The 23243-nt window shown below is 40.0% G+C and overlaps 1 protein-coding gene across 3 annotated transcripts in view; it reads left to right on the forward strand.

Annotated features, from left to right (window-relative positions):
* The window catches only part of Scgalpha (sarcoglycan alpha), a 286058-nt gene that overhangs the window by 70930 nt on the left and 191885 nt on the right, over nt 1-23243 (forward strand). For all 3 annotated transcript variants that reach the window (XM_067144290.2, XM_067144291.2, XM_067144292.2), the window contains exon 3: nt 22981-23059. In XM_067144290.2, coding sequence (XP_067000391.1) covers nt 22981-23059 — 79 coding nt within the window. The remainder of the gene's footprint in view (nt 1-22980; nt 23060-23243) is intronic.

Genomic DNA, 23243 nt, shown 5'->3' on the forward strand with positions numbered 1-23243 from the left:
GGATATTATGAGTTGTCTGCTTGGCATGAAGGGTGGGGGGTTCTGGTTTTGGGTCGATAGGAGGTTCAGTAGAAGTAAATTTAGGATGGTGGTGGTGTCTTGGCTGAGCTGGTTACTGGGCTGGTAGGTGCGGGGTCTGGGGTTCGAGTGAGGTTGGATGCTGAGGCTTGGATGTGCAGGGGGTTTAGGGTTTGATTGTAAGTGTTTTGCATGTCTGTAGTGGTACTTCACTGCCTTTTTAATGAAGGGGCAACCAGGGAATGAGGCAGCATGACTGCCTTGGCAGTTTGCACACCTCGGCTGGTCCCGCGGTACCGTGCAATCAGTGTGACGGTGCGAACCGCCACATCTGTTACACCGAGTAGCTGCAGAGTGATGTAGTAAAAGGCAGTTGAAGCATTGTGTGACAAGGGAGGGGCGGGGTGGGTCGTGGGTTTGAGTCGCTGTTGTGTTGGTTTTGTGTGTTGGCAGTCTGGCAGTCCTGGGAGCAGGTTTTTTATGTCTGCTCCTAGTCTGCGTGTACTTGTTTACTGTGTCCGTGCCCGGTTGTGAGGCTAATGAGGTCTCAGTCCCGGGTTCGGTTTCTGGTAGGGGGGAAAGGGGGGAAGTGTGAGGTGCATCAGTTACTGTGTCGTCTGTTTGTGTTGTTTTGTGTGGGTTGTCTGGGCTGGTTTGAGAGAACTTGGTGAATGTTAGTAGTGTAGGGTTTGTCTGAGCTGCTGAGTGTTGTATGTCAGGTTCTGTTTGAGTAGCAGCATCAGCGTCTTCAAGATTGTCTACACAAACTGCATAACGGACGTTGTGAAGTTTTAGTTGTTTATCAATTGCTTCACAGCTAATTTCAGAGTTCAAAGAAAAAATTAATGCATATCCGTTAGGCAGTTCCTGCAGAAGTTGAATGTGGTGTTTAACTGGATTAATGGCTGTGTATAAGTGCTGGCGGCGTTCGTGTACTTCTCTCGCACGCTGGTGTGAATTAAGGTAACGGTCACAGCATAGGGCAATGGAAAAGGGGTAGTAACTGGCAAAGCGTGCTCTGGAATGGATTTCAAGTGGTTTGTGGAAGGGGGAATTTGGATCACTGAAGGCTGAGGACATGTTTAGGAGTGTCGGTGTCCAGGTTACTCAATCCACCTGGGTGGTCCCGACAGGGAGCGGGGTTTGAGGCGGGGGAGTCTTGGGTGCTATGTAAAACACTGGAATGGTCAAACTCTTGCGAGAACCGACGTGCTGTAAGGTGCTCACTCAGTGGGCACGGTCGGAACAAGTGTAGTTTTACCGTGTCGCAACGGGACGAGTTCCGAACCAGTGACAACACTGAGGGCTCTGACAAATTGCTCAAGTGCCTGCGTAGATTTTGTAGCAGGCTTGCTTGGTTCTGCCTATTCTTGGTTGGCAGTTACTGATTGTTGGTTTGAACAAGGCTGTGTGGCAGGTGGCCTGTTCTCAGTGAGCTAGGGGCTCTCTGGTGGCTGGGCTTCGTTGCTTGGTTGGTATGGAGTACCGTGGTTATCGCAGGAGGCAGCAGTAGGCTAGCGTTCAGGGTGTTAGACTCCCAGATGCGGGAGCTTGGTGCTGGCAGGTCTGCTCAGTACGAGCGCTGGGCTGCGAATGTTGTGTTGCCACTTTTTTTTTTTTTTTTTTCCTATTACTGCTTCAAAACATGTTGCCTCAACAAACCTGGCCACTTCATAAGTGGAAAATGCTTCCTTTTTCAGAAGGGAAATGGATTCTTCCTTCTTGTTTCCTAAGCATGAAAAATTTAATGTAGGAATCAAACCGCTGCTATAATTGGGTAATTTTCTCTCTGTTCTGGCTGATGCAAACCTCTTTTGCACACCTTCCACTAAAACCTTAACCCTTGCTGGACCAAGCCAATATCTAACAAATATCTAATGGGTAAGTACCATATTTACTCGTGTATTAGACACCCCTGGCTTTTCGAGACAAAGGAAATGGAAAAAAATCTTGCATACAAGAACCCCCAATGTAATTCAGTCAGAGAAGAACACATTCCACATTGAAGTGGGTACAAGCCTTAATGGCAGCTCCGATGAAATCAAACAAATTTGCTCGATAGTGTTGAAAAAGTATGTAGACAGAATGAACCATGAAAGAGGCGTTTTCACAAAGACAACAAAGATGAGAGTGAAATGTTATCTTCAGAAGAGGAGGAAGACAATGCCAACAATTGACATAGAAGAGAGTGAACATGACACAGACATTGAAGTTTTGGCTGATACTGAAGAAGAAGAAGAAGAAGAAGAAGAAGAAGAAGAAGAAGAAGAAGAAGAAGAAGAAGAAGAAGAAGAAGAAGAAGATGGAACTGACAATAACTGTGGCAGACTTGAACTCCCTTCTTGCCCACCTCAGTATACTGGAAGAGAGTTGCAATCTAAGTGGAACATACACTGCAGCGCTTATTGAGGCCAAGTGAGGAGACACAACATCGTTACACACATCCCTGGCCCAAAAGGTATGGCTCGAGATGTTGCATCTCCTGTAGAAGCATGGAAATTTTTTCCTGACAATATGTTGGATAAAACTGTAAATTATACAAATATTTGGATAGAAAAACAACAGGGAAATTACATCAGACCACATAATGCTTCAAGCACAAATATCATTGAAGTCAAAGCTGTGATTGGTTTACTATATTTAGCTGGGGTACTGAAGTCATCCCATTAGAACTTGAGAGATTTATGGGCGCAAGACGGGAGTGGGGTTGAGCTTTTCCAGACCACTATGGGCATAATAGATTTCAGTCTTTACTCCGAGCTTACGGTTTGACTGTATTAGTGTTAGAAGACTCGCAGCTATCAGGGAAATATTCCAGAATTTTGTGTACAGTTGCAAAACGAACTATTCTTTGAGTGAATATGTAATGTTCAATGAAATGTTGGATGTGTTCTGTGGTAAATATCACTTCCGACAATACATAGCTAATAAGCCTGCAAAATATGGACTAAAAATATTCGCCCCAACACTCCAGAACATTCTACACGCAGAATAAGGAAATATATGCCAGGAAACAACAAGAAGTTCCCTATAAAGTGAGCAATAGTGGCAAGGAAGTGGTTGAAAGGCTTATTCAGCCAATTTCTGGATCCAGTCGAAACGTAACTGTAGATAATTGGTATATGTCTGTACCGTTAGCCCATAGTATGCCGGCTAACGAAAGGTTAACTATGGTAGGAACTCAAAAAGAAAAAAAGGGAAATTCCTCCCCTCTTTGTACAAGCCAAAGACAGGCAACCTCAAAGCAGTTTGTTTGGTTTTGGAAACATAACAACTGTGCTATCATATGTGCCCAGGAAGAACAAGGTGGTTTTGGTGTTGTCAGCTATGCATAACAGTGATGAGATTGACGAAGAATCTGGTAATGCTCGTAAAGCAGAAACGCTTTTCTAATACCACAAAGGGAGGAATGGACATGGTTGATAAGCTAAAAAGTGCATACTCTGTTTCACGCGTAAGTCGCCGATGGCAAAGTGTGATATGAGTAGAGATACATTTCTGAAAACCCTTTTAACTAAACTGTGCAACAAATATTTACAGTATTGCCTCAATCCAGACTGTATCCCCCAGGGAATAAAGCAGAGACTTCAGTACTTACCTTGACTGCAACTGATTCAGAAGTGACATGAAGAAAGGCCCCAATACCCTAGAAGATGTAACTTTTGTGACAGGACCAGTTACAAAATGCAAATATCCTGTATATTGTAACAAATACTCCTGTTCATAATAGTAATGGACAAGGTCATCAAATCTATCAAGAAAATGGACAGTGAACCAAACGCCCTGGTATTTGCTGATGATGTGCCTTTATGGGGAGAGACAGAAGCTGAAGTTCAGAAGAAAATGAATGGAACAACACATTCAAAAATTTTGGACTGAAGATGAGCAAAACAAAGACAATGGAAATGACCATCAACAGGGAAAGAACAGGCTCAAATATATTTCTGGAAGGAGAAAAAATCGAATCAGCCTCCCACTTCATGTACCTCGGAAGCACAAAATTGAAAGACAACACTGTTAGGCAGGAAATACTCAGCAGGACACAGAAAGCATTAAACTTCTACAGTCAAGTCAGAAATCTCCTATGGGACTGCAAAATACCACAGAAAGCTAAAACAATCATGTACCACACTTACTTTGTACCAATCCTCACGTACGGTTTAGAGACATGTACCCTACTAAACAAAGACTTCAGTAGAATCCAAGCAACTGAAATGAGATTCATTAGAACCATGAACCAAACGACCAGAAAGGACAAGATCAGAAATGAAGTGAATAGGAAAGTAGCTGGTATTGAGGTTCCTATTATCAGTGTCATAAAGAAACGCAGACTTCAGTGGTATGGGCACATAATGAGAATGAACAGGGAAAGACCTGCCAGAAAATATTTCGACCTTAATCTTGTAGGAAGAAGACCACAGGGAAGACCAAGAAAACGTTGGATAGAGACTGTAAGATCAGATGTGGAGGGGAGAGGATACAAATGGGAGGATGTACTGGATCAGAAGATAATAATAATAATAATCGTATGGCCTCAGCTACCGTTTGCAGACATTTCGATTTGATGCCATCTGGCTGTCTGCTCGTCAATTTCGACGTTCCGGTTTACTCTGTCCGCCATCTAGCGGACCTAGAGTAAACCGGATCTCTCTTGGGCGGCTATGGCTGAGATTTAATTAATTTTGTCGGGTAAATACCAAATGTATCACCAGAGATCTTTTACATGCCGACATCGTACGACATGGAGTGTTGAATGGACTTTTTTCCGCCCTTCAAAAATCCGACTACCTCTGCCGGGTTTGAACCCGCTATCTTGGAATCCGGAGGCCGACACTCTACCACGGATCCACAGAGGCAGACGATCAGAAGATGTTGAAGACAGAAGGAGATGGCGAGCGCTTGTACACCACACCCAGGAAACTGGAGTTGGGGAATGATGATGATGATGATGATGATGATGATGATGATGATGATGACCAAGAACTGGAAAACGAGACTACTTGTGTAACTTGTTCACACTTTATTTGCTAGGAACATGCTGTCTTCATTTGTAAAGAATACAGTTTGGGAAGAGAAGAAAATGATGATGATGATGATGATGATGGTGGTGGTGGTGGTGATGATGAAGATGGTGATGATTTATAATTAGCATGAACCAAGAAGCTGTCATTGCTATGAAACAGATTTGAAGTGATTATAAAGTGTATAAATAGGGAGTATTTGTTACAATATACAGGATATTTGCATTTTGTAACAAGAAATTGAATAGACCACCAGGATATATTTGTATAAGATTTACTGTACATATCTACTTTTAGTATGTAATTTTGTGAGTTTTATGGAATTACACCACCTGTATCAATGCTGTCTTCAGTGAAAAAGAATATACTGTATATGACTTTAACTACAGATATGATAACTTTTGTGACATTAGTGTTTCATTGGTGATTAATTATATGTAAATGAATGCCTATGTACTTTACTTCCAAGAAAATAAATGTAGAAACAAAAAATGAAACATTAATAAGATTAAAAGAAGTGCTACAATAATAATACTGCAAAATGTAAATTGCAGTCCTTCCCACCATGTGCGTGTACTTATATCTACCCCACGCGTGTTCTGGAGGGTTAAGAATGTCCGCAAGCGTTATGATTAGCACAATTAGCTGCCGTTCTTGGGGGCCTGAGTTTGATTCCCAGTACCATACTGCCAATTGCAGGAAGGTTGATATGCAGTAAAAATGTTACATGCAACTCTCCTCCATTGGGGGAGTACCCAAAAAGAGCTGCTCAGGATAAAAAGACAAGTTTACTTTCGTTAAGAAATATTTGCAGTTGTTGCTATAATATAAGAGGCGAGATCATTAACAAAGTGATCATTTAATATCTCGTAACTTGAACCAATATAGGTAGGTTTAAATCATGATAAAAATAATCCTATCATAAGGATTGTTTTACTCACCAATGTACCTAACAAATAATAATATCAATTTTACGTCCCTGCTAAATACATTTACGATTTTTGGAGACACCAAACAAAACATACTGTGCGTTAATTTAAAAAATAGTGACAACGAATGTATGAAATTAAACATTATGATGATAAAATGCATTACCGACACACCTCTAGATATCCACAATGCGGCAAGTTTCCTATTATTTTTATTCCTACCATCGTAGAACTTCTGGCAGTATCCGGGCACTTGATAGCATACTTAACCTAAACAATGTGGTCTCTCTTATCTCAATTACAGCTGTCTTATCTTAATTACAGATGTTTAGGTAAATCCTAATGTGATAAATGTAGAGAACAAGCATGAAACATACTTAAAAATAAAGGTCTGGCTTTCAACAGCAGCAGTTATTCAAAGTACAACTCAAAACATATGCTAGTTATCAGCTGGTGAGTTGGCACGCTTTCTACAGCACAGCCTTATTCGTAAGGGGTGGCTTCTGCTACACATACACCAACTGGGAATAATAAAGCGTAGAGACCATCTTCAGAAACCATTTGCGAATAGATTTTCACTATTTGGACTTTATAGTTGGAAACAAACTATTTTTCAAAGTTTTAAAAAGACATGATCTTGAATGCTCTTGATGGCAGTGAAGATGACATCATTTGGAATGACGACACGCTGGTAGCAGGGAAGTTGGCGGCACAAGGCAACAATAATTCAAATTAAATCAGTGATTAGGTTTACTGTGTGGTAGGCCTACTGCTCAACTGACAGACACAAATGACTGGCCATTCTTTTGGATTAATATTGCATAATATGATACTACGATACCCTTATCCCTTTTCTCTACGGGGTCAAATATGAAGCGAGATGGATCTTCATAGAGAGTTTTTATGACTGGATGCCCTTCCTGACGGCATCCTCATCAGAGGAGTTAATGAGATGAAATGAATGACTTGATATAAGATTAACTAAAACTGACTATATTTACATTATATGTAGGCCTAAAAGTCTTGTGTTCACCATTTATTTTACACTGACTGACAGAGCAAATGCAACACCAAGAAGGAGTGGTGAGAAATTTATGCCAATTGCAGGGTAGACTGACGTCACTGAGGTATGCTCATGATGTGAAATGCGCCGCTGTGCTGCGCACGTAGCGAACGATAAATGAGACACGGCGTCGGCGAATGGCCCACTTCGTACCGTGATTTCTCAGCCGACAGTCATTGTAGAACGTGTTGTCGTGTGCCACAGGACACATGTATAGCTAAGAATGCCAGGCCGCCGTCAACGGAGGCATTTCCAGCAGACAGACGACTTTACGAGGGGTATGGTGATCGGGCTGAGAAGGGCAGGTTGGTCGCTTCGTCAAATCGCAGCCGATACCCATAGGGATGTGTCCACGGTGCAGCGCCTGTGGCGAAGATGGTTGGCGCAGGGACATGTGGCACGTGCGAGGGGTCCAGGCGCAGCCTGAGTGACGTCAGCACGCGAGGATCGGCGCATCCGCCGCCAAGCGGTGGCAGCCCCGCACGCCACGTCAACCGCCATTCTTCAGCATGTGCAAGACACCCTGGCTGTTCCAATATCGACCAGAACAATTTCCCGTCGATTGGTTGAAGGAGGCCTGCACTCCCGGCGTCCGCTCAGAAGACTACCATTGACTCCACAGCATAGACGTGCACGCCTGGCATGGTGCCGGGCTAGAGCGACTTGGATGAGGGAATGGCGGAACGTCGTGTTCTCCGATGAGTCACGCTTCTGTTCTGTCAGTGATAGTCACCGCAGACGAGTGTGGCGTCGGCGTGGAGAAAGGTCAAATCCGGCAGTAACTGTGGAGCGCCCTACCGCTAGACAACGCGGCATCATGGTTTGGGGCGCTATTGCGTATGATTCCACGTCACCTCTAGTGCGTATTCAAGGCACGTTAAATGCCCACCGCTACGTGCAGCATGTGCTGCGGCCGGTGGCACTCCTGTACCTTCAGGGGCTGCCCAATGCTCTGTTTCAGCAGGATAATGCCCGCCCACACACTGCTCGCATCTCCCAACAGGCTCTACGAGGTGTACAGATGCTTCCGTGGCCAGCGTACTCTCCGGATCTCTCACCAATCGAACACGTGTGGGATCTCATTGGACGCCGTTTGCAAATTCTGCAAACTCTGCCCCAGCCTCGTACGGACGACCAACTGTGGCAAATGGTTGACAGAGAATGGAGAACCATCCCTCAGGACACCATCCGCACTCTTATTGACTCTGTACCTCGACGTGTTTCTGCGTGCATCGCTGCTCGCAGTGGTCCTACATCCTACTGAGTCGATGCCGTGCGCATTGTGTAACCTGCATATCGGTTTGAAATAAACATCAATTATTCGTCCGTGCCGTCTCTGTTTTTTCCCCAACTTTCATCCCTTTCGAACCACTCCTTCTTGGTGTTGCATTTGCTCTGTCAGTCAGTGTATTTTTAAATTAAGAAACACTGCCTTCCAACAAAAACATAAGTTTGTTAAAGAATAGTGTAGAATGTTTACATGTTCAATTTATAGCCTAGAAATCATGTGTTCACTGCACAAAATGTGAGATTGGACCCCCCTTACTTTTTTTTGACGTAAAAGTGGGGAAAAGTGGGGGGGGGTGTGTGTCTAATACACGAGTATTCAAGGGTGAAACCTACACAATAATACACAGTACAGTGAGAAGTTGTCTGACAAAAAATGCAGTAAATATGATGCTTGTGTCTCATTTTTTTAGTCACAAATCTGAATCATTTTCACATCTGAAGCACATATAACTTTTTTGACTATGTTTTACACAGAGATATTTGTCACAGTTGCAGCAAACAATTGTCGTATTTGGCAGTTCATTTTTTCACTCTTTGAATGGGTGTCTTCACAGCATATGTAACACCTGCCTTTTTCCTTCTTTGCTTTAGCCTGATGTGTAGGATTTTCTGAAATTTTGTGTCCTACAATACTTTCCATTGCTACAGTAATGGGTTTCTGTAGCCCAGTGATATCTTTGGCATGTTCTACAATCTGAGGTTTAATGAGTTCCAGTCCTATCTCCTTCAAAGAACATATTCCAGCAGTTTGATTTACTTTCATTCCATTCAAGGAAAGACAGTATGTACAGTGTGAATGCATTTATGCACCCAATATCAATTAGAGTAAAAAAAACAGACATGGGTCATCATCTTGTGCCTCTCTTGAGTAGTTGCACCCTATCTGGTCTATCGTATCAACACCCTGTTTGGTGGAATTGTAGAACAGATTGATATGAGACTTCTTCTTCTTCTTCCCTGTGTTGGAAACATAACAATCAGAATGCTGTGCAGACAGCATAATTAGAATCTTTTTAGGTTTCTGCTTCACCTTGTACCAGCATAACTAGTAGTTTTCTTGAACTCAACTCAGTAAATGTGAAAAGACTTGAATGTAAATTTCTGTCTTTCGTAGATTTCAGTTCTTTTGGGATATGTTTTTGATTACTTTGCAGCATTTCTACTAGGTTAAGATTAAAATCGCTGTATAATTGCTCTGCTACATCTATGGATGTGTAGTAATGATCAGTGGTTACATTCTGCCCTGAATTTCTAATAGGAGTGACAAGTCATCAGTCAGTCAGTCAGTCAGTCAGTCAGTCAGTCAGTCAGTCAGTCAGTCAGTCAGTCAGTCAGTCAGTCACCACTGATCCACAATTAGGACAGTTGCCCAGATGGCAGATTCCCTATCTGTTGTTTACATAATCTTTTCTTAAATAATTGCAAAGAATTTGGAAATTTATTGAACATCTCCCTTGGTAAATTATTCCAATCCCTAACTCTGCTTCCTGTAAATGAATATTTGCCTCAATTTGTCCTCTTGAATTCCAACTTTATCTTCATGTCATGATCTGTAGGCCTACCTAACAAAGTAGTTGTACCTCTCAATTTTCCAGCATACAGTCCGTGGTCAGAACAGATCACTTCTCACTAACAGACAAAAGACAAATAAGCATTCCATATTTTCCAGGCTTTTCCTTCATAAACACCTTGAATGGACATCTACCATGGAAAAGTGAAAGCATTTCCTCAATGACTGTTCGGGGTAGTAGTGTAAAACTCTGGAAATTTACTGTTCATAAGTTGAAATACTTTGCGAAAAGGAGCAAATTTGTCTTCCATTCTTCATTCTGCCTGTGTACCCTTGTCATCGAACATAATAATAGTAATAATAGTGCTAACTCTATCCTACTCGTGGCTGTGCTGTATATACTGGTCTGCATAATTCACTGGACAACAGGTCATGATAGCCTAAACGGTGTCATGTTGACATTGTATTTTGTCGTTCTGCCTCTTTATTAGTGTGTTCAATCAGTCATCAATGATCTGCATTTAGGGCTGTCACCCAGGTGGCAGATTCCCTATCAGATGTTTACCTAGGTTTCTCTTAAACATTTTCAAAGCAATTGGAAATTTATTGAACATTTCCCAACTTGTGAAAATTTACATTTATAATTCAACCTTTACAATACTGTATACAATGCAGTACAATACAATACAATACATTATTTGAAAAGGACTTTTCATGTCAGTGGTACATCTTAATTAAAAGAACTGCTCACTTCAGCAGCTCTCCTTTTCCAAAATTAGTATTGTCGTTTGATTTAATTTGGTGAAAATGGGTCTCTTGAATTTTTGTTTGTTAAGGGATCCTCTGAAGTTGATTGCAGTTTTATTGATGTTATGAAAAAGCTTCCTCAAAGTCTTGTTATTTAGTCAACCTACTGTGTCCTTGGAGGGGTCTAGTGGCAGCCTATGAAGCTTTCCGTCTAGTGAAATTAAATCAAATGACAATACTCACTTCGTAAAAGAAGACCAGCTGAAGGGAACAGTTTTTTAATTATGTAAGATGTACCATCAACTTGAAAAAGTCCTTTTAAAATACTTTTTTAATAATGAACAACTAAGAAAATCATACACATCACGTATGAACAAAAGTGCTTAACAACCTTGTTAATATGATTACCCCAATGAAGATCATTCCTTATATTAACACTTAGGCACTTACAGTGATCCCCATGAGGTACTATCATCCCATCAAAACAATAATTAAAACTGAGAGGACTTTTCATCTTGGTGAAACTTACAACTTGACTTTTTATCCCATTTACATTCATACCAAAAATCAAATCAAATCAAATCAAATCAAAATCTCTTTATTTGCAAATGAGGTGTCTACCTCGGTGGCAAATGGTACACTAAAATACATTATTGTCAAACACTAAATATTAAATTAACAAGAGAAGAAAATTTTTCCTATAATACAATATTATACAATTTACGCTAACAATGTTTTCTATTAAACACACAGCTCATCCTTAATAAATTTATATTGTTTACAAAATTCTAATTATAATATCTCCTGTACTACTTACAAATATAGTCAACTGATATACAGTATGTGGAATTGCTTCAAATGATACTATAAAACTGGTATAACATTAATATTTACATTGCATTTCTTTATTTACTTTTTTTTTTTTTTTTTTTTTTTTTACCCGTTCTGGATCCTAAGTAGCATAACGACCTGCTGCGTCTTAACCAGAGCCCCTTTTGCCACCACTTTTCAGAGTTCCTGAAGGGCCTTCACAGCTACCGTAGCGGTCCCAGGGCCCTCGAAGTCCCCACTGTACTTCACCCCTACAGGCAGTCCCCTACTTTGGCTGTCCAAACTCCTTAGACCATTGTCTAATATCCATCTGTTTAAGTCCCTCTGCAGTCGCTCACAATCCTGCAACTCATTTACTACTCTCTACAGTATAACATCATCCGCAATTAGCCTTATTTGTGATTCCAGTTCTTTAGTCATATAATATACGGGAAGTCATGGAAAGACACTGAATGTGATGTTAATAACAAGTTGCTCCTCCGTGAGCCCTCAAAACGGCAGCAATACGGCGAGGCATTGACTCTACAAGGTGTTGGAATCGTTCTGGAGGGATCTGGACCTATGAGTCTTACACTGCTACCCACAGTTGGTCTTGTGTAGTTGGTGAAGGGTTCGTGGAGTGTACACCAGCATCGACAGCATCATATAAATGCTCGATTGGATTAAGATCAGAGGATTTGGAGGGCCAATCCATGGTCGCAACTTCACTGGAGTTTTCCTCCAACCACCTGTGTGCCACTACAGAGCGGTGATATGGCGTATTTTCCTGTTGAAACATGGCATCTCCCTCAGGGAACTCTAGGGCCAGAAAGGGATGCAGATGGTCTGAAAGAATGTCCACATTATGTGCACCTGTCAGCACTCCCTGCAACCAGACAGTGGGAAAATGGGGCCTAATTGCGACAATGAGAACGCCACCCAGGCCAGAACTGAGCCACCTCCCCCCCTGGACACAACCTTGTTGACACGCAGGATCCATAGCTTCATGAGGCATGCGCCACATTCTCACGCGTCCATCAGCTTTCTAGCTTTCAGCTTTTGCATCTTTTTATAAATGTCTTTATTATCATTATCGGTTCCATGGCTAAATGGTTAGCGTGCTGGCCTTTGGTCACAGGTGTCCCGGGTTCGATTCCCGGCAGGGTCAGGAATTTCAAGTATCATTGGTTAATTTCCTGGGCATGGGGGCTGGGTGTATGTGTTGTCTTCATCATCATTTCACCCCCTTATCACGACGCAGAGGTCGCCTACGGGCGTCAAATCAAAAGACCTGCACCTGGCGAGCTGAACATGTCCTCGAACACTCCTGGCACTAAAAGCTATACGCCATTTCATTTCATTTTTTCATCATAAGTAAATCTCCGTATTTTGCCAGTATTAGTTGCCTCCTCTTTAGGGCATTATGTTTATATCCAACTACCTTTACATATTGTTGATTGACTTCTTTATATCCAACTGAAATAAAATGAAAATCCACAGCCTGTTTCCAGCCATTCGACCGGGTCAGGAAGGGAATGAATGAAGCCCCATCTAGCTGTGAGAATAAGAACTGTTGATATAGATGTTGATTCCCATAGGGAATCTGAAATATTTGTCCCAAATGAGTACATTTATAATACCTATATAAATGTTCCATTATTGGACATTATAAAATTTCCGGCTAACTCATTCCTGGTTGCCAGCGTTTCACCCCCGTGTGCTAGGTTGGGCTCATCATTTGGTACCTAGCACACCTACCAATACGCATGACCAGTGCATACCGTGGAGGCCACTGCTTAGGCTACTTGGAGCCACCGGCAGTGTCAATGCGCTACGAGAGACTTTGTCTCATTACCAAAAATTGATGCCTGTTTGGCCATCAGATGATATAGATGTTGATTTCCATAGGGAATCTGAAATATTTGTCCCAAATGAGTAAATTTATAATACCAATATAAATGGTCCGTTATTGGACATTATAAATTTTCCAGCTAACTCATTCCTGGTTGCCAGTGTTTCATCCCCGTGTGCTAGGTTGGGCTCATCAGTTAGTACCTAGCACACCTACCAAGACGCATGGCCAGTGCATAACGTGGAGGCCACTGCGTAGGCTGCTTGGAGCCACTGGCAGTGCCAATGCACTATGAGAGATTTTGTCTCATTATCAAAAATTGATGCCTGCTTGGCCATCACATGATATGGATGTTGATTCCCATAGGAAATCTGAAATATTTGTCCTGAATGAGTAAATTTATAATACCAATATAAATATAAATGGTCTGTTATTGAACATTATAAATTTTCCAACTAACTCATTCCTGGATGATGCACAGCAATCTGCAGAATCAGCTTGAGCATTTGTAGATGAGGTAAACAACCTTATCCCATCGTTTAATACGGAAATTGTTTTCATCACCGACCAATCGATATTTGACAAGGAAATTCATATGAATTTATAATGTCCAATAACGGACCACTGTGGTCACTGTGGTGCATCATTTTTCATTTGGTGCTCATAGTGCAAATTAAAGGTTTGTTTTGGCAGTTAGAGGTACCAAGAGAGTTACACACGGGCAACAAACGTGAATGCCGTAACTCATATGTAAACAATTATGTCTATTGTTAGTCCGGATGGCAAATTAGCTGGGAAGTTATTCATTGTGTTGCGAGAAGTTGGAGGTTGTCTGCCTGCAATGATTCTATCACATGTCATGGACCTAGCAAGGGCATTAGTTTATGTTTACGTCACAGCAAGCAAGAGTGAGAAAATGGGCTTAGCAGAATTACAGATATGGTATGAACACTGCTTTTGGCTCAGAGCTGTTGCTTGACTCCTGGTCTGACTGTAAAAATCATATTGTGTTAGAGATAACCATCCCTCCTGGAAGATGTGAAATGACATTACAGTTCATACCACCTGCAATCATGGGACAAATTCAACCTCTGGATGTCTGTTTTTTCTTTTTTTTCTTTTTTCGTGCCTACAAAACATACTATTGCATCATTTGCAGCTACGCCATAAGGGATAGGCAGTTTCACAATAAACTGCACAACAGACTGGTTTGCATTCGGTTCCATACCATCACTTTCCATCAGTTCTCGTCACCACGTTATATCAACATGATTATCTATGCATTCTGTAAGAGTGGACACCTAACTGATTGCCCTAAACGATTTATAACTCCCTAGGTGTTCGCCTTTGATCTTCCTAGCGTTAACTTTTGTGGTCACTGTGGTGCATCATTTTTCATTTGGTGCTCATAGTGCAAATTAAAGGTTTGTTTTGAACATTTTGTGAACGTCGATGAAGTCCATTTTGTGAAGTGTAACACATACACTCCTTAGAAGTTTGATCTCTGCACCGCTCGGGCACTCATTTGCTGTGCCCTCTTATGCACATAGGGCGTCATTAACAGCTAATATGGTTTCCTGTCTCAACTGTTATTACAGCACTTTCAAATACCCCATACTAGACACCACACCTGCAATCTCGCACTCATGAGGGTTCCTTGTGAAACAATTCTTGTCCTAATTCCTCCAACTGCCAAATGTGCCCACATCATTCGTTCATTTACGTGCCTAACAGAAACTATGTTGCATGCAATAGTATTCCTGATTAATAGCCCTACTCCACACTCTGCCCTTCCCATCAAGTACACTTTATAATAATTTCTTGTCTCTTCCTCGTTATCTTCCCTTCGAATATCATTTACTCCTAGCACATCGGACAGAAACTATGTTGCATGCAATAGTATTCCTGATTAATAGCCCTACCCCACACTCTGCCCTTCCCTTATTAACACCCATCAAGTACACTTTATAATAATTCCTTGTCTCTTCCTCGTTATCTTCCCTTCGAATATCATTTACTCCTAGCACATACGGATGCATCCTCTTTGCTGACTCAGCAACTCTATTACTCACATAGATCCGTGGCTTGCTTAAAATGTTCTGAAAATTCTGTGAAGAAGGATGCTTACACATAGTCCAAGTAAGGATCACTCCTCTAATGGATTAGGGACCACCAGTGGATTGTATATTCCTAGCCTCCTGAGCACAAAGAGGGCCATGACTTAGAATATGCCCAAAATGCCCACTCCCATTCCATAGCAACTGGTATCCTGACTCTCAGAACCACTTAGTAGGCCACTCAGACATTGCCCATGGTTCACGAACTAGAACATGACTACAATAACCCACACCATGAAAAACCATCCTATACAAGTAAAAACCAAGAAAAATGTATTTGTGCACAGAGACTTGAAATCTTGTTTACATGTGTTTGTATGAGTGGATGGAGTGAAGAAGTCCTTGGAACCTGCTTATGAAGGCCCATTCCCTACGATTGATCATACTGGTAAATTATTCTCTGTGTCCATCAAGTCAAAAAACTGTAATATTTCTGTGGACAGATTAAAACCAGTATATTTGTTAGTGGACTAGGACCAGGTTGACCCGGATTACCTTGAAAATATTCCACCTCAACAAGGAAACCACTCATCATCAACACCAATATGGACAGCCAGGACAACACTTCTCAGTAAAAAAGAAATTGTTCCAAAAAGCGCAGTGAAAGCATGAGTTGGTAGAACAGTCCATTTTCCAAAACAGTTTCTTGAGCATGCTGTTCTTATGTAATTTGTAACCATTACTTTTTTTTAAAATTATTAATATTATTTTAGTTCTCAATTATTTTTAAATTTAGTTTGTGACCTTGTCGCTGGAGGGGGAGTGATGTAGTGGCACAGTGAAGTTGACAGTCAAAAAAAGAGAGATGACAGTGTATTTTTCTTGCGGTGCCTTTGCCTGCGAGACCTAGTGTTTACAATGCACTATGTCTTCTGGTATGGGCTAGAGCAATTTTGTTGCTTTCATTGACCTGTCTCAGTCTTATCCCTGGGTTTAACAATATGAAAGTGACTGAGGTATGAGCAATGCTAGTGATGCTATTCCTTATGCAACCAGCCCCTACTATGACCAGTGTGAAAATGTTTCTCATAGTGTCGGTTGGTGCATGCATTTCAGTGGACTTGGCAGACTGATATATAGTAGCAACTTATAGCTCAGTGAGGAAAGCAATGGGAAACTACCTCACTCCTCATTTCCCTAGCTCTTTGAGCAGTGAGGTTTTCAGTTGCTACTGACCTGCCCATAGTGAGTTTTTTTGATGGAATTTAAAATGTGGATAAAACTATATTATCTTGTACATCATTTCCATGAATACACTTTCACTTCCAAGCTCGTCCTCAGACTCTGCATTCGTCAATATATTTGATATCTCCTTTATGTTAAGACTCCTTCCATGACTAGTAGATGCCATTTTCATGGGCTACTTGTGAAGAAAGTAAACGACTATCATTGCTAGGAAACAACTCAGAATAAAAATATACCAACTCTGTTGCAAGGCCACTCATTATCTAAAGGAAAGAAGCCAAGAAAACATAAGAATAACTATATCCAAATTCCTTTTTGTCGCGCGCAATTTGCCTGTACAGATTGTCCTAAGATGTACTTTAGGTGCTTGACAGATAGTAGTAGAAGCTTAGAAAAAGGAGACTAGCACTTGTTCAAAGCAAAAATAAATAGAGAACAAAGTTCCACCATGTGGCCAATAGATGCCAGCACATTTGGAGTTAATTTCAAAACTGAACGTCACTTTACGTCAGTACTGCTGTGGTACAAAGTTAAAAAAGTACATGTACATCCGTACTACACTGGGCCAGGTCAACAGATGACATAAATGTACGTCCGTACTGTTCAATGGGCTAGTGCGCCTCTTCAGTATTGCCTAGGCCATCTATGACAGCTGATGGTGGAGCTGTTGAGGATCCAACCAGCCTTCAGGCTGAGGACTGAATGTACACACACATGAACACATAAAAAAAAAAAGAGGTGTAACCGATATACTTTTTCTGGGGTTGGGGGAGGGGGGTGTTTATATGATTAAAGCGGAGTCAGTTCTCAAATGATTGTGGTCTAAAATTTATAAAAGGTACAATAACAAAGCAATCGGGGAATAGAGATTAGTACAATTTACGAACTTCATCGTATAGATCCGTATTTAATGTGTCTTTTAATTAAATAGTTTTTCACTTGTAAAGTGATGTGTATTGATTGGGTGGACCAAAACCTAACATTGTTTCTTAGTTTTAGAATAGAGATTAGCCGGTCTGAGTGGCTCAGATGGTTGAGGCACTCGCCTTCTGACCCCAACATGGCAGGTACACTCCGGGCTCAGTCCGGTGGTATTTGAAGGTGCTCAAATACGTCAGCCTTGTGTTGGTAGATTTGCTGGCTTGTAAAAGAACTGCGAGACAAAATTCCGGCATATCGGCGTCTCCGAAAACCACAAAAGTATTTAGTGGGATGTAAAGCAAATAACATTATTATTATTATTATTATTATTATTATTATTATTATTATTATTATTATTATTATTATTATTATTATTATTATTATTATTATTGACTTGTGAGGAAACAACACTAGAGCGCAGTTATACACCTAGTGCTAATGTGGGTCGTTCACGTAATGTTCTGGTGATAAATGGAAACATCTGCTAACACAATCACGCGTGATCAAAATCAAATGGTTACTCCGAGCATCGAATCATCGAATAAACTGAAAGAATCAAACGATATCTCACGAGATACCAACCTAGTTATCCTATCTACAGCTGTACAACAAGGTGAGGGAGAGGGGGAAGATGACCCAAACATGGTCGAGACGGCAGAAGCACAAAACAAAGAGCTTATATTTGTAACATTAGTCAATGAGATTAAAGAATGCGACAAAGTAAAATGGTGTAGATATTGATTCACATAGGGAACCTAAAATATTTGTCCCGAATGAGGAAATTTATAATACCAATATAATGGTCCGTTATTGGACATTATAAATTTTCCAACTAACTCATTCTTGGTTGCCTGCGTTTCACCCTCGTGTGCTAAGTTAGGCTCGTCAGTTGGGACGTAGCACACCACCCAAGACACAAGGCTAGTGCATACCATGGAGGCCACTGCATAGGCTACTTGAAGCCACCAGCAGTGCCAATGCACTATGAGAGCTATGTCTCATTTTCAAAAATTGATGCCTGCCTGGCCATCAAATGATGTAGATATTGATTCACATCATTTGATGGAAAATTTATAATGTCCAATAACGGACCATTATATTGGTATTATAAAGTAAAATGGATCAAAAGATTGCAGCAGATGATTGATGCACAGTTTAGCAGGATGCCCCGAGGATGGTGGCCGAAAATAACCAAAGAGTTTCAACAACGCTTTGACCAAGGAGCTCGTCAAATTGATGTCAGGAATTTATACAATCGATTCAGGCACAAGAGTCGGAATATTAATGCATGTGAAATGGATAACCTCAAAGAAAATAATGCAATACAAATGCCATCTATGGTGAAGAACACAGACTTGTTCCTCAAAGTGAAACGAATGTTATTGACAAATATTGATGAATACTCTAAGAAGAAAGAGGCAAAAGCAAGAACTAAGAAAATATTTAGGCAGGAAATAAATCAAGAAATACTCGAAATGATGAATGTAATCATAAAATCGGAACGAGTAGAACAGCAAATAACCACGATCGCCGAAATTAATGATGTGTTGTATTCATGCCAACAGACGTACGAGATGGTGACAGCTAAAGAAAAGAAGGTATCTGGCTGGAAAAGCTCTATCGAAGCCAAGATCAACAAATTGAATAGAAAATTGGAAATAATTGATGCCCACCGCCCAAATGAAAGAGCAAGTAAAGAGTTGATTAGAATGTGTAGAGAAAATCAAATTCATTCAAACAAGAGTAGTGATATTCAGAAGATGCGTGATATGATTCTTGAGAAAATAGCTATTTACAAGAAGAAGATAGTGATAGCTGAAAATCGTATAACATCTAGGAACACAAACCGAAAGTTTGAGTTTAATAGAAAGACCTTCTATCGTGACCTTGAAGGCAACAGATTTACAGTAAGTGAAGATATTAATCTTGAAGAAACCAAACGCTTTTGGACTACAATTTGGCAGTATGATGAAAGACAAGATTATGAACAACTGATGCAAGAACTAAGTCCAGCGGAAGTGGAGGTAGACATGGATAGAGATAAGATAAAAGAGGTCATATCCAGGTGTATAAAGTACCTTGCGAACTGGAAAGCAACAGGACCTGATTTTGTATATAATTACTTTATTAAGAGGATGTATGCACTACATGATAGGTTAGAACAACTAATCCACGAAATAATCCAAAACCCAGACTTGATCAATGAAGAGCTTTATGCTGGGATAACATATTTGATTCCAAAAGTCCCGAATGCAAACATACCGCAGCTCCTGAGGCCAATTACATGCCTTTCAAATTTATTCAAATTAATCAGTAAAGTGTTCGCGGTAAGAGTCAATGATCTCTGTGACGTGAAAAATATTATCTCAAGTAATCAAATGGGAACACGCAACCGATGTCAAGGCGCTAAGGAACAAGCACTTATAAGCAAAACCATAAACGAAAAGTACAATAATAAATTGTGTACTGCTTGGGTGGACATTCAGAAAGCATATGATTTGTTGTCACATGAATACCTAATTGAATGCCTACGGAAGATACATATGCCAGAAAACATCATTAAATTTGTCAATAGAACACTTGACAAACAGAGAACAACATTAATATGTGGAAATAAAGTGGTCAGTGACGTGAAAATAAATAGAGGAATATTACAAGGAGATGCTCTATCACCCAAGTTGTTCGTAATTACTATGGAATCGTTAAGCAGAATTTTAAATAAGAACTGCGAGAAGATCCAAGCAGATGAACATGGAAGAATTGAGTGCAACCACCTCATTTTCATTGATGACATTAAATTGTTCGCCAAAGATGTGCAGACACTGAACGAGCTGAGCCAGTGGACGAATCAATGTCTCAACAACATGGGTTTTACAATCATTCAGCAAAAGTCAGCGAACAATATCAATTCGAACCATATCTTTCGAGAGAAGGTAAATGACGTGAAAGGATACAAATACCTAGGAATATTAGAAGACTCGAGAAATGTAATTAAACCCGAGAATAAAGTTATCATAGCAAACAAGATCGAATCACGGGTAACAAATGTATGCCAAACAAAGTTGAACGCGAGAAACCTGTTTGAAGAATTTAACAACATTGATCTGAAGGTGAGAGGAATCTTGAGAGAGCATAATATCGTCAGAACAGCAGGTAATATGGAACGACTGTACCTGAAAAGACATGAGTTAGGAAGAGGACTACAAAATATTTCTGAGAAGGCCGAATTTATTTTACTAGAACTATGTAAATATTTGGCAACAAACACAAGAACGAAGTTTATCGCAGAAAGTGAAAGAAGAAATGCAACCCATCTTGGACTGATTGAAGAACATTTGAAACGGAAGTACCTAATTGAGGAAGGAAACGATGTCACAGTAAAAGTAGTTAAGCAGAAACAAAAACAGATGCGAATGGATCGAATCATGGCTAAGTCAATGCATTCCACATTGTTCCGTGAACAACAGGAGAAATTTGTTGACGTAAAACAGTCATCGTTATGGCTAATGAGGGGGAATATATCTCCACAGGAAGAAGGAATGTTCTGTAAGATACAAGACAGAAACATCTTCTTTAGTCATGGGAGTATATTCCAGAGGTGCCCACACTGCAACCAGGGCAATAAGACACTAGATCACCTGGCAACACAATGTGGACGAATGCTTAATTTGGACTACAAGAAACGCCACAGTGATGTTGTCAGATGCTTGCATTTCATGTTCACCAAAAAGTATGGGCTGAATAATTCTAAGAAAATAAAGAACTATAAAGTTGAAAATGTCATATCCAATCAGCGGATTAGAATAAAGTCAGACGTCATCATACAGACTGAGCTTCGCATTGAACACAATAAACCGGATCTGATGATACGTGACCTTGTAAAGAATGAAATCCTATTAATTGAAGTTGGAATCACAAACAAAAATATCTTAAAACAGACTGAAACCACTAAAGGAAGAAAGTACGAGATGCTAGCCAACGAACTCTCACTTATGTACAATGGGGCCAAGGTGACGATGGTCCCTGTGGTAATAACGTGGGACGGGCTAGTTACCAACTTGTTCAACAAGCACATGGACAAATTGGAAGTGAGCAAACAGCTACAGGCCTACCTACAGACCATTGTACTAAAAAGAAAATGTGAGAGTATGCTAATCGACTTCAGACGAGGCAACTTGGATAACGAGCTGTGGACGGAGGACTTGCAAACAATGATGGACCAGATGGAGGCGGTCCTGGTACCGTAAATGGTGTGCAAGAAGTGTGTATACAAATGCGTAGAATCATTGGATGTAACATGGACTTAAAAACTAATTGAATAAATTTATTATTATTATTATTATTATTATTATTATTATTATTATTATTATTATTATTATTATTATTATTATTATTATTATTATTATTATTATTATTATTGAATATGCATTATTTCCTACAATCCAAATTCTTCACAAGGGTTCATCATATAACCTACCATAATGGACCTCAAAAAATTATCTCTTGTTTCTTTCTTTTTTTTTTTTTCTTTCTTTCATTGATTATTCAGTTTCTATAAAGAATGGATTCATGCCTAACCAAAATGTGTATGCTACTCTTTGTCTTTTTGGCAGCCTCCAGATGCTGTAGGTTAGAATTTAAAATTTACAATCATAATATATGTGCATGTGCTGATGACCGTATCTTGTAAGATTCTGTAAATGACCTAAGGTTTGAGGTGTATTGTTTGTGTCTGAGTTCATTCAGTACACAAGTGTCTTCTAATGCCTGTGGTATACCACTAGGCAGCACAAACACTGAAGGACATGATGAAGATCATTTGCCTCTAACAATAAAAGTAGGTATTTCTTCAAGAATGAATTTCCTATGTAGATCAGAACCAAAGATCATGGGGAAAAAGGGTATAGTGGGAAGCAAATAGATGTTTGTATTTCCAAAAGTACATGAAAATATAGAAACTGGACACATTTTTGATAAGAAATTTCATATTTTAATCAATCCATAGCCTAAAGAGTAAGATAGATGATTGCCAATGTGTCTAGTTTCTCACTACTATGACTGTAGTTTGCACCTTAGTTAAGATATCTTCAATTAAATTTAGTGAGTCAAATCCATGTAAAACTGTAATTCCATGTCTTATAATTGTTAGATTCGGAGTCATGTAAATCTTTAAGCTAGCTGACGGTTGGCAATTCTGGTAAGTTCAAAGTTCATATGCCTCTTGTATCTGGTAGTTTGGTCATACGACATCATTTATATCCGTTCAGTTTCATACTTCATTTAGGAAAGCATTTGTTTATATTCAGGCAATTTAGAAGGTATATTTTTCTATATTATTGTTCCAAAATAAAGATATACAGCTCTCTATAACTAGTTCATCTGTTCCTATGTAGCATATTACACATTGACCAGTGCAACTGAACAGTGATATAATTAAATGTTAAAATCCTTGTGAAAACCATGAAGAAAAGTAATTATCATCCAATCTAGTTTAGTAAATTATCTTTTTTATTTCAGCTGGAGATAGTCGGTCTTAACCGGAGGAACTATGAGACAAGGCGAAGAGTCGTAAATATGAACATCCAGCCAAAAGAAGGTTTAGTAGTATTTTCATAGTTTTATTTTTAATGTGCTCAGTCAATAATACTGTGCATCTAATATGCCTTATCAGTGGCTGGAGAGTATATACTCACACTTATACAAAGGAAAATGTTATGTAGAATAAAGACTATCAGTAAAAACAGCCATCCGAAACCTGAAATATTTGCAAGATGAACATC

This window comes from Anabrus simplex, chromosome 3 (assembly GCF_040414725.1).
Source record: "Anabrus simplex isolate iqAnaSimp1 chromosome 3, ASM4041472v1, whole genome shotgun sequence".
NCBI classification, from domain to species: Eukaryota; Metazoa; Arthropoda; class Insecta; order Orthoptera; family Tettigoniidae; genus Anabrus; species Anabrus simplex.